Source organism: Phyllostomus discolor, chromosome 12, assembly GCF_004126475.2.
Source record: "Phyllostomus discolor isolate MPI-MPIP mPhyDis1 chromosome 12, mPhyDis1.pri.v3, whole genome shotgun sequence".
In the NCBI taxonomy this organism is placed as follows: domain Eukaryota; kingdom Metazoa; phylum Chordata; class Mammalia; order Chiroptera; family Phyllostomidae; genus Phyllostomus; species Phyllostomus discolor.
Genome location: NC_040914.2, coordinates 61,368,959 through 61,381,292, shown reverse-complemented (window position 1 = coordinate 61,381,292; position 12,334 = coordinate 61,368,959). Strand labels below are relative to the sequence as shown.

The 12,334-nt window shown below is 44.8% G+C and overlaps 1 protein-coding gene across 1 annotated transcript in view; it reads right to left on the bottom strand.

Moving 5' to 3' along the window:
• TANGO6 (transport and golgi organization 6 homolog) overlaps window positions 1–11,642 on the bottom strand; it is a 132,926-nt gene extending 121,284 nt beyond the window's left edge. Inside the window, exons 1-3 of the mRNA XM_028534769.2 lie at window positions 11,455–11,642; window positions 3,090–3,730; window positions 819–935 (exon numbers count right to left, since the gene is read on the bottom strand). Of these exons, the coding sequence (XP_028390570.1) occupies window positions 819–935; window positions 3,090–3,730; window positions 11,455–11,551 (855 nt within the window). The 5' untranslated portion in view covers window positions 11,552–11,642. The remainder of the gene's footprint in view (window positions 1–818; window positions 936–3,089; window positions 3,731–11,454) is intronic.
• Between the last annotated feature and the right edge of the window lie 692 nt (window positions 11,643–12,334).

Sequence of the window (12,334 nt, the reverse complement as noted above, 5' to 3'; positions counted from 1 at the left end):
GTTCCTGGCCTACAGTCAATTCTTTTGGCCCCTCATGCTTTACTCATGGAGATTCATAACCAAAATTTAGGTCCTAAACACAAATAGATAATCCCCCCTACATCCTCAAATTCAGTCATTTCAGATAACTAATTATTTTTAAGGAAAAAAAAGACACTATCTTATGCCTAGTAGAATATATACTTTTATGTTTTTCAAAGGAGCTAAAAATAGTCCCAATAATAGCTCTTATTTTAATTTCTCGACTTCAAATACTCCATTCAAAGAATAAGATGTCCAAATATTTCTGTCCAAAAATGCATTGTCAAACAGCCAAATTTTAGTTTAAAAATATCCAGACCCTGGCTGGTGTACTCAGTGGATTGAGTGCTGGCCTGCAAAGTGGGAGATGGATGGTTTGGTTCCCAGTCAGAGCACACGCCTGGGTTTTGGGCCAGGTTCCCGGTAGGAGACCTGCAAGAGGCAACCGATCAATGTGTCTCTCGCACATCAACGTTTCTCTCCCTCTCTCTCCCTCCCCCTTTCTCTCGAAAAATAAATGAATAAAATCTTTAAAAAAATATCTAGTTTCAATATGAATAAAATATATTTCAAATAAAACTGCCATCTTCTTGGGAAGAGCATCCATCATTCCATTAAAAGAAAAATCCTTTTAAGTTATCCTAAGAATCAGTAAAATTTAGTTTTACAAATACCATTTAATGATGTAAAAGACGAAATAAGATTTGCCTGGGTTACTGGACTTCCCAAGAGAAGACAGTACACTGCACACCATCACTAACGATTCACCCACAAGCGCCCCCGGCCTGCACACCTACCTGGGGTGGCCCTCCCTGGAGGAAAAGCAACTCTCGAACTGCTAACGGTTGATACACTTGATCCAAGACGTCTCTCAGGGCCTTCCTAGACACGGCTCTTTCCTCTTCGGTTATCACCTGAAAGAAACACGTGCTTGGCTTTGGCGCAATGCAAACCAGGCGCAGGAACATAATGTTTTACAGAGCTGCACTAAGACTCGTGCGAGGGCGGAGGGAGTCCAGCTCCTTGGCTTCCTTCCCCAGAGGAAGCGGTAACACTGAAACGCCCCGGCCCTCTCTCCATCCCCTCACTCCCCTCTGCGAAGGGGGTCTTACTGACTCACCCTAACAGGGAGTGTGGAGTGAACTGCCTGGCTGGCTTTGGCAGGCACAGGTCGGCTCGCTCCTCCTCCACCTCTTCGGAGTGAGTGCACGTTCTGTCCTGCTCTTCCTTGCCCCGGGTCCACAGAGGCCTGCCCCACACCATGGAGCAGAGGCGCTGCAGCTTCCCAGCCCTCCTTAAAACGGGGGTCGGGGGAGGGAGTAGTAAGTGTGTCTAACCCTGGGATGCACTGTTAGGAAGCCCATGTATCTCCATCCAGAAGCAATATCCCCCAACTTTATGAGTAATAGAGTTGACGTTTTGAATTTTCATCTCTCTTACACTGTTGAATGTCTTTTAATTCATTCAGAACTTGGGCAGCAAAGAGGGGTGCTATTCATGGGGTGCCCTGGGGCCTCAACAGTGCAGTCCCCATTTGGTAACTGCCAAAGCAGCCCGGGTACAGCGAGCAGCCAGGGTACCGCTGTTTGCAGAGGTCTGGGAGCTGCTCAGGGCAGCGGCCAGAGCTGGGGTTTGTCCAGCTTCAGGTTTCCCCTTCTGTCAATGTCTTCTCCCCACTTCCCATTTGGTCCTTCTTGTGTGTTTCCCCTTTTCCCCCTCCTGCCCGAGATCCCTGGGCACTGCCTAGCCCCAGGAACAGTAATAAAGCCTGTGGACCAGAGGCCCCTGTATCAGGGAAGTGCACGCGGCCAGAACTGACAGAATTGTCAGGACTCACACCCTGTCGTAAAGAGCATGGTGCTCTGCTCCACATCACATAAAGGCGCTGGGGGAGCTCATACACTCCTGTCACTGCTCAAGTGATAGCGGCTTTCAGGTAAATGTCTGTGACCACAGGCAGGAGAGAGAATAGCAAAGGGAGCGAACCGAAAAGGAGTTGAAAGGTGACACAGAAAGGTGACAAGGAAATGAGGAGGGTGGGCATTGTGAGATCTGGCTGCAGTGGCTGACGAACTACCTTGCGTACACGCTGCCCTGACCCCCGCTACACTCACACAGTGGCAGCTTCTCCGGGCCAGGTCCTATGCCGGAAAGGGTGGTCCTCTCACGGGGGAGCAGAGGTCACTGCTATGTTAGACTTGTGCATCTTGCCTCCCCAGTTAATGCGGGAGCTGTTTGAGAAAAGGACTGTGTCCTATGCTTCTGTAACTTCCACAGCACCTTTGCAGTCCAGATACTCAAAACCTCACCTCCTGTCAGCAACACAGGCACATGCCCCTAATGCCTAATAACAACAACGAATAGTGTACCCAGTGCTTTACCTACTTTATCTCACTTAATCCTTCCAAGAATTTTAATGAAGAAGGCATGGAGCCACTATTGGGGATTGGGCTAGGTACTTTACACACATTAACCTAAATCCTCACATCCACCTTCCAAGGCAAGTATTATATACAACTTTATAAAAAAAGGAAATGGCCTTGGTGTGGCTCAGTTGGTTGGGCATCATCCTGCAAAGCCAAAGGTCACCAGTTCAATTCCCGGTCAGGGTGAATGCATGGGTTTCAAGTTCGGTCCCTGGTCAGGTGCATGCAAGAGGCAACCAATCAGTGTTTCTCTCTCACATTGATGTTTCTCTCCCTTTCTTTCTTCCTCCCTCTCCCTCTCTCTAAAAATAAAGAAATAAGAACAATAAAGTAATTTAAAAAAAATTACTAGCCTGCGATAGCTGTTCCATACAATGACAAGAAGGGACAGGCAGAGTGGCCTCTCCAGGCGTGCAAACGGCTAACGTCTAATAAATGAAAGCTCCAACCCCCCAGAAAGATTCATTTAGCTACTGGATATACTTTGACATTCAATAGAAATTCTAGATCTTTCCATCAGTCCCTTTCCAAAAAACTAAGAATTATCTTTTATAATAACCACACACAAATATATATACATATTCATACACACTCACACAGGCATATTCACAGCCTCTCTCTCTCCCTCAACATCTATTTTACCTCTTCCTCGGAATTTAGTGGTTTTCTCTTGGTTGGGCAGAATCCCAGTTGGCACAGACCAGCGGCAATATCCCCGAAATGGCGGCAGAAAATCAGGCTCCCCAGAGCAGCGTGCTGAGCAACGTTCAGGAGGACCCTGCAGCTGGCATACAGTCTCCGGGTGGCATCGGGGGCAGCATCGAGACACACCACGTCTTGAACAACAGCCCCGAACTCAGTCCTGCATCTCAAAGGGACTCCAACACCGGGCATGAGGTAAGGACAGACCCCCAAGGTGACCACAAACTGTAAAACTGACTGGACGGTCTTCTGCTGGGAGATACTGAGTGTATCTGGGCTCAGGGCAGGGGCGGCTTCCGGAGTCCGGGGGTCGGCTTTACGTGGATTGAAACCAGCCGCCAGGCGCAGCATGGTTTCCTTCAAGCACAGGAGCAGCAGCAAGGCCTGAGCGGTAAAGCTCCAGGTGACGTCCGCAGAGCTCTGGGGCCATCCTGCCTCGCTGGCAACGTCCTCCCTTAGCAGTTTCAGTTTCTTCCAGTGGGGCTCCTTCAAAAACTTGTCCTCCAAAGCAGACAGGTTAGATTTTAAAGTAGCCAACAAGACATCACGTTTTGGGATCTGTAGTGAACTGGAGCCTGATCCTTTTAAGGGGAAAAAAAAAAGAGATAGAAATAATATGCATGGAAAACGAACTACACTTCCTCAGTGGGAATGCCTTGCCCGCTCCTGGAGCTCATCCTGAGCCTTGGCTCAGACACCAAGGCCTCTGGAAAGCCTCCCTAATTGCGCCACCCCAGCCCAGGCAGGATTCAAGACCACGTTTCCTCCCTTCCCACAGCACTTCAGATGTAGTCAGAATCGAGTCCCTAACACATTACACTTCATCTAGCTTGTTTCTATTCCACTTGTGTTCTTTTTTTTTTAAGATTTTATTTTATTTTTAGACAGAGGGGAAGGGAGGTGGAAAGAAAGGGAGAAAAACATCCATGTGTGGTTGCCTCTCACACGCACGCCACTGGGGACCTGGCCCGCAGCTGAGGCGTGCACCCAGATGGGGAATTGAACCAGCAACCCTCTGGTTCACAGGCCAGCACTCAGTCTACCGAGCCACACCAGCCAAGGCTCCACTTGTGTTCTGAAGGCAGAGGCCACTCTCAGTCCCCTTACTGGGCCTCAGTTGTAGCTAGAAGAGAAATTTAGAAAGCTGAACATTTACCACTGAAGATTCATTCAAACTGTTCTCAGTGCAGCCATTAAATTATATCGAACACTATTTGATGACATTTTCATTAAATATATTCTAAAGTGAACAAAGAATACAAAATATTATGTAAGCAAAAGATATGAAGTTTATGGAGAAAATGCAAATGAATTTTAAACATGGTAACGATGAACTTTGCTCCTAAAAGAAAGGTAAATTAAAAAACCGTACTAAAATAGCACTTCCCATCTACCAACCTGCTAACATCCGACTTTTATAACACATTAAGTGGCAAGGTTTGGAAGAAACACACACTATTCATACACTTCTGGCAGAGCTAAAATGGCACCCCCCCAAGGACAGAAATTTGGCAGTATCTAGCAAAATTACATGGGCATTTAACCTTTGGCCAAGCAATTACATTTTTAGGAATCTATCCTATAAATACACAGGCAAAAATGACATATACACAAGATAGTCATCGTAGATTGTAGTGCTTCCTGTATTAACAAAAGACTTGAAACAACCCAAATGTCTACTAACAGTAAACTGACTGAGCCCTGGCTGGTGTGGCTCAGTGGCTTGAGCACGGGCCTGTGAACCAAAGGGTCGCTGGTTCTATTCCCAGTCAGGGCACTTGCCTGAGTTGCAGGCCAGGTCCCTGGTGGGGGGGACACATGACAGGGAACCACACATTGATGTTTCTCTCCCTCTCTTTCCCCCTCCCTTCCCCTCTCTAAAAGTAACCAAATAGAATCTCTTTAAAAAATTATAGAGCAACCTTCACTCAGGAACATCAGAAACGGAGTTGAATGGAAGTCTGACAACTACAGAATTGAAGAAACCGCATCCATCCAAACTGGCAGGAGGGACGCAGACACAGAGCAGGGTACCCTCACACCCACAGGGATAAAAACTCAGGAGGGATTTCCCAGGAGCAAGGAGTCCCAGACCCACACCAGGCCCCCCAGCCCAGGGTTCCAGTGCCAGGAAGATAAACCCCCACAACTTCTGGCTGGAAGGACCAGCGAGGACTGAGTCAGTGGAGGAGGCTGCTGGAGCCCTAAGTGGTTCCTCTTGGGGAGCCCACACACAGGACCCACCTACTCAGACTCACTCCCTCTGAGATCCAGCACCGGCGTGGCAGCTTGAAGGGCACTAGTGGTATATAGGGAGAAACTAAAGTGTCTGGCATCTGGGAGAGCAGAGGTCATTGTCCCTTTGCTGAGCCCTCCCCTGACAGCCACTAGACTGGTACCTTTTCTAAGACTCCATCAACCTGGCTTACACTGTGTGACCCACCTTGGACATCCACAGAGGTTCCACCGGACCCAACTTGCAGGCCCACCCAAGCTGCTTTTCCATAAGAATGGCTGGTCTTGGCTCCTAAATCCTATCAAACAAGCAACAGCTGGTCTCAGTGAGCCACCTGGTCTCTAGCGCAGCCAGAATAGATTGGCTCCACCTAGGAATCTCTAAGTAGCACAAGGAGCAGCCTTCTCAGATTGCTTTAAAGAGCTCAGGCAGGGTGCCCCAGGCAAAACACAGGTGGGAGCTGACTTTGGCCTCCACCACCTGGGAAACCCCAGGGCCAACGCACCCAGTGGACAGCAACAGACCACGTCAGAGCACCACCACTCTGCCCCTGCACAGATGATCCTCCATAGATAGTGGAGTTTGGTGGTCAGTAGTCACAGCCAAACCATGCAGCTGACTGGCCTGGGTAAATCCCTCCCATTGATCTGCCAACAGAAACCAAGGCTCAACTACAAGAGGAGGGTGTACTCAGCCCACACAATGGGCACACCTTGAGTATCCACCTTGGGTGATAGGGGAGGCTGTGCCACTGGACCCTACAGGACACCTACTGCATTAGGCCACACTACCAAGACACAGAGTCATAGCCACTCTACCTAATACACAGACACAAACACAGGGAGGCTGCCAAAACAAGGAGACAAAGAAACATGGCCCAAACGAAAGGACAGATCAAAATTCCAGAAAAAAGAACTAAATGAAATGGAGATAAGCAGTCTATCAGATACAGAATTCAAATCACTGTTTATAAGGATGCTCAAGGAACTTCGTGAGGACCTCAACAGCATAAAAAGACCAGTCAGAAACAAAAGATACACTAGTTGAAATAAAGAATAATTTACAGGGAAACAACAGTAGAGTGGATGAAGCTGAGAATCAAATCAATGATTTGGAACATAAAGAAGCAAAAAACAACCATGCAGAACAAGAAGAGAAAAGAATGCAAAAAATGAGGATAGTGTAAACAACCTCTGGGACCACTTTAAGAGGTCCAACATTCACATCATAGGGGTTCCAGAAGGAGCAAAGAAAGAACAAGAAATTAAAAATCTATCTGAAAAAATAGTGAAAGAAAATTTTCCTAATTTGGTGAAGGAAGTAGTCTAGGAAGTACAGAGTCCCAATTATGATGGATGCAAAGAGGCCCACTCCAAGATACATCCTAGTTAAAAGGCCAAAGGTTAAACATAAAGAGAGACTCTTAAGAGCAAAAGAAAAGAAGTTAGTTGCCAGAAGGCTGCCAGATGGGAGGGCGGAGAAAGGAAATAGGTGAAAAGGTGAGGGGATTAAGAAGTACAAGTAGGAGCCCTGGCTGGCATAGCTCAGTGGATTGAGTGCGGGCTGCGAACCAAAGCATCGCAGGTTCGATTCCCAGCCAGGGCACATGCCTGGGTTGCAGGCCACGGCCCCCAGCAACTGCACATCAATGATTCTCTCTCTTGCTCTCACTCTCTCTTTCTCCCTCCCTTCCCTCTCTAAAAATAAAAAAATAAAATCTTAAAAAAAAATTTTAAAAAGAAGTACAAATAGGTAGATTACAAAAGTAGCCTTGGGGATGTACAGTATAGAAAATGAAGTAGCCAAAGAACTTATCAGCATGACCCATGGACGTGAGCAACGGTGGGGGGATTGCTTAAGGGAGGGGCACTGGGTGGAGGGGGAAACCAGAGAAAAGCCAGAAAAAACTGTAATAGCATAATCAATAAAATATCATTTTAAAAGATTTCCTGATGAAATTTCAAAAAAGAAAAAATAAATTAATAATAAAATAAAATTTAAAAGTAGCCCTGGCTGGGTAGTTCAGTTGGTTAGAGTCACCCCCACACCCCAAGGTTGTGGGTGCCATCCCCAGTCAGGGCACATACAAGAATCGCCCGACGAATGCATCAGCAAGTGGAACAACAAATCGATGCCTGTCTTTCTCTCTCTCTCCCCCTCCTTCGCTCTCTCAAATCTATAAATTAAAATTTGAAACTAAAATGTAGAAAAATGTATACATTTGCCACCTTTTGTGTAAGAATGGAAGGGAATATGAAACATATTATTTGCTTTTATTTTCAAAAAAGCAGTGGAGGAACAAATTAAAACTAAATTAAATTATCTATTGAGAGAGGGAGAAACAGTGAAGAGATAAGGATTTTTCTTTTTGGCTTAATTATATATGGTTTAAACATTTTACAGTAAATATGAATTGTTTCCATACTAAAACAAAGGCTATTTTAAGGTTATAAAACAGTGGGTGGTATATGAGACCTTGTCAAAAAGAAAAATAGTATTTCCCAAAATGCAATCTCAAGATAGTGGAATTGAGGACATTTTGATTTTTTTTTAGCTTCTATGTTTTTAAGCTCTACTCTAAGGAACATAAACAACTTTATAAAAATAAAAAGGTATAATAACATTGTTCTTTTAAAATAATAAGAATCAGGAACATTTTCCAGTACTTCTCTAGGGCCATCCAGGACTGTTCTGACTCACTGGCATGAAATGTGGTTCCTTTGGCTAAAGACACCTAAAAAGGAAATAAGTGCTCTCACAGCTGGTTGCCGCTGCCCATTAAGATCACTAAACAACCTCTAAGTGACTTCTTGAGACTTGATAAAATCTTTGAACCCAAACAAGGGACACAAAGAAAGTGATTTAAAACAAAAGCTATTTATGGAGCTCTTTAATAAAGCAGACTCTTCTGCCCTCTACTGGTGGTAAAAAATAAAATCTTGAAAAGAAAAGCATTCCCTTAAAGCAGCAGTTTTCAAGGTGTGGTACAGGGACTCAGGTTTTGAGGGGGCTTCCCAAGATTCTCTCAGGGAGTCTGCAAGGTCAAAACTATTTTTGTATTAATAATAAGGCATCACTTGCCTTTTATGCTCTCATTCTCTCGTGAGAGCACCAAGTATAAAAAGTCACTGAGTTCGGGTTCCACAGGGCAACTAACCTTTAAGAAATTCTTGGTTTTCAGCACAGTATAAAAGAACACACACAATTATCTGAAAAGGTGATTGAAACCCCTTCTCTTTTCCAACTACAAAACTATGTGAGTCTGGATTTTCCTCATCTATTTCAATCGGACCAACCTATCATGACAGACTGGAGAAGCAAATGTAAAAATAGAGCTGTCTTCTACTAAGCCAGACATTAATGAAATTTACAAAAATGTAAAACAATGTCACTCTTCCCACTAAGTTATTTTATTCTGCAAAATATGGTTTCATTAAAAATGTCATTATGTTAACATGTCATGAGTTTATTAATATTATTTTTAAATAATTGTAAAAGGTTTTTCTTAAGGTCTTAATTTCTCACACAGTAAATATTGGTACATATAACCCACAGAAAATCTCTTTTAAGTCCTCAGCAATTTTTAAGAGTGTAAAAGAGTGCTGAAACCGAAAAATTTGAGATCTGCTGCCTTAAAACAATGTTTCCCAGATTTGGCCATTTATCTGAGTACCAGCTATGCTGTAATTTGCTTTATGTGTTTATTTCTTCAAATTAAATAATTTTTTAAAGTTGAAATGATGCCCTCATGAACAGCATTATCTATTCTCTCCAATCGCCAATTTAAATATCTATGCTTTGTGACGTTTAAAAGCAGACTTCACTGTTTGTGTGGTACTTTTTATTACGTCCCGAGTATAAAACAATGTGGCATGCAAAAATGAGTGGGATACAGCTTCATTACTTACACATTATTGACATTTTCAGCCCCTTCTCTCCCCTGTAACTCAAAGTTAATGACAACGGTCCAGTGCATCTACATTTATGCACTCACTGGCCCCTTTTTTTTATTTTTACAAACAAGACACTAAAATTGATAAACTTCTTTCAAATTCTGCTTACACGATTCCTAAAAATGAAGGCAGAGATACTCTCACCTGCCCCATGCTAGAGAATGGAAATAGAAAGCAGGGAAAGAGAAGTGCCTAATGCAGCAGAACTTCTGGTGGCCCAAACGTGAATTCCCGCCTACACTCACTTCTCCTCCCGCTGTGGCCTTCCACAGCCTCACCCCGTTGCTAGCTGTACCATCCACACACCACTAGCGTTATCCTGACATGTTGACTATCTTTGGTTTATATGTACACAGTACCACCTCCCCAAACAGATGAGAAACTTGAGAGCACAAGTTGTTACACATTTTTGTATTTCCAGTAGCACTGAAGATAAATACTATATGCAGTTAACTCTCAGTACATATTACTTCAAAGGTAGACAGTTTACAGCTCAAAAAAGGTTTAGTGCAGGGAGCTGCAATTTTAACTAATACTTTCATCCTGTCTCCTCAACTCCCTCTGTCCATCAGGGACATGTAAATAGTCGTAATGCACAGGTATGTTTTAATGCCCTCAGCACCTGATATGATCAAGAAAAACAGCAGGCAGCTTCATGTGCAAAATAATGTCATTTAACCATACTAAAAAAAGCATTCTTTTTCAAATAGGAATGCTTGGACTTTGAGTTCATGTATGTAATTCCAGTACATACGCTTCAAGGTCTAGAGGCCTTCTGTAAATGAAGTACATGTGCTTTGTGATAATTACTTCTTTTTTTTTTTTGCTTATTTAACTTTGCTCTCAGTCATATTTGAGATAGTTGCAGTTGCTAGACAAATGTTCTCCCAATTAGCAAGTTAAAACTCCATTTTGCCGTTCCTTCATCGAGGCAACATAGTATAGTTATCACACTATCGGGGAAGTCTCCTGAATTCAAACCCTAGCTTGGCCACTCACTAGACTGAAACTGAGCAGTTTCCAATGTACCTGAGCCTTGGTTCCAACATCTGTAAGAGGTAATACAAGTAATACCTAGTTCATGTGATTGTTGTGAGCACTGAATGATGTATATGTAAACATCATAGTACAGGGGTTGATACTTCGTAGGCACTCAATTACTATTATTAATAACTTATTTTCACTTTCCCCAGGTATGTGGGAGTTTTCAGTTTGGGCAGGGGGCGGGGGTACTGGGTGTCTCAAATTTGACACTTGGAACATCAACTCATGCTGCTTCATGTACTTTGCCTTGCTCATCCTGACTAAGCCCCTTCCCCGCAAATAGCCACTCCAACTGTGTCCTTTTTCAAATCTCCAGATAACAACTGAGGATCCATACGGAATAATTTGCTTTGGTTAGAGAAGGGGATTTGGAAGACCTCGACTCTAGGTCCGCGTCCTATCCCTAATTGGACCGCATGATCTTTGGGCAGGTTACTTATGTCTTCAGAGAGACTTGAGTGTCTGCAGCTGTCAAAGGCGAGTGCCAGGCTAACGCACTCCCAAGGTATCTTAAAATTCTAAATTGGGAAGATCTTGTCACCACGAAAGATTAAAAGCGACTGTAAATCCTCCTCAGACTGTAAATCACTAAATACTCTCCCCAAATCCAGCTCAAAAGTCACTGGTTGCCTTTTCGGGACTCCTCAACATTTTGTACAAATCTCCAGCATTCACATTAGATCCTGCGCCCTCAAGAGGTTGGGACCTCACCTCATCTTCACCAGCGCCTACCCTCTTTGAGGCTGTTGCTGCAGTCCCTGCCTTGAGCGCTGCAGTAAAGACTGAGTGAAACCACGTACCCAGGCGCTTACACAGTGCCCGGCAGGTGAGCGCTCAGGAGACACTGGTTAGCATCAATATTCAACGAAGCCCATGCTTCCTTGAGCCTGGGTTTACTCAATGGTAGTGTTAGGCTGGACAATGCCCAAAGCCCCCAGGGCCGGGGCGGCCGCCAGGGCCTGAGGCCCCGCGAGGGCCTGGGGGCGCACCGTGTAGGATCCAGGGCAGCCGTGGAAGAATGGCGGCCCTGAGAGTCCCGGGTGCAGCCCTGCGCAGAGGTCCGTCCTCTCACCTCCCGGGCTCAGCAGCAGCTTCAACGCCTCCAAAATCTGCTCCAGACCGCACGTTTCAGGAGCCCCGCTGCCAGGGTCCCGCCGGGGATCCGCCATAACTAGTGTGGCATGCGTCAGGTGTGACCAGCTCAAGCGCCTGGGCAGACCGCGGCCTTGGACCGGCCCGCCGCCATGTTGAGTGTGGCAGGAGCCGCACGGCGCTGGGGGCGGAGCCACCTGCATGGGGCGGAGTGACTTGGTCAGGAACGCCCACTTTACATAATTGTTTTCTTCCAGCCTCTCAGTCTCACTCCGGTAGCTCATTTGGTTAGAGCGCCCTCCTGCGGGTCGGATGCATGGTCAGGTGATACAAGAAGCAACTAATAAATGCATAAGTAAATGGAACAACAGGATGTTCCTGTCTCTAAGTCAATGAATAATTTTTTTTAATCCCGCAGACAACACAACCTGCTTAGGTGCACAGTTAACTGCAAGAAGGAAATTGGCCCTGGCATAGTAGCTCAGTTGGTTAGAGCATCCCTATAAGCCAAGGTTGCTAGTTCCACTGAGCACATACAAAAATCAACCAATGAATGCATAAATAAGAAGAGCAACATATAAAGGACCCACTGACAAAGCCAAAGGGGTGTAGGATTGGGAAGGGGAGGTAGGTGTGGGTAGGGAGAGGGTGGATGGTAGGGGGAAAGTGGAGACAACTGTGCTTGAACAATAATAAAAAAATGTTTTAAAGAATTACATGCTTATGACTTTTGTAATGAAAGATTTTATAATAAAAAAGGAAAAAAAGAGGAACATGTTTCTGTCTCCATTCCTTTCTCTCTCAAAATCAATAAATTAAAAAAAGCAATTAGAAGTAGCTTATCATGAAATAATATGTAT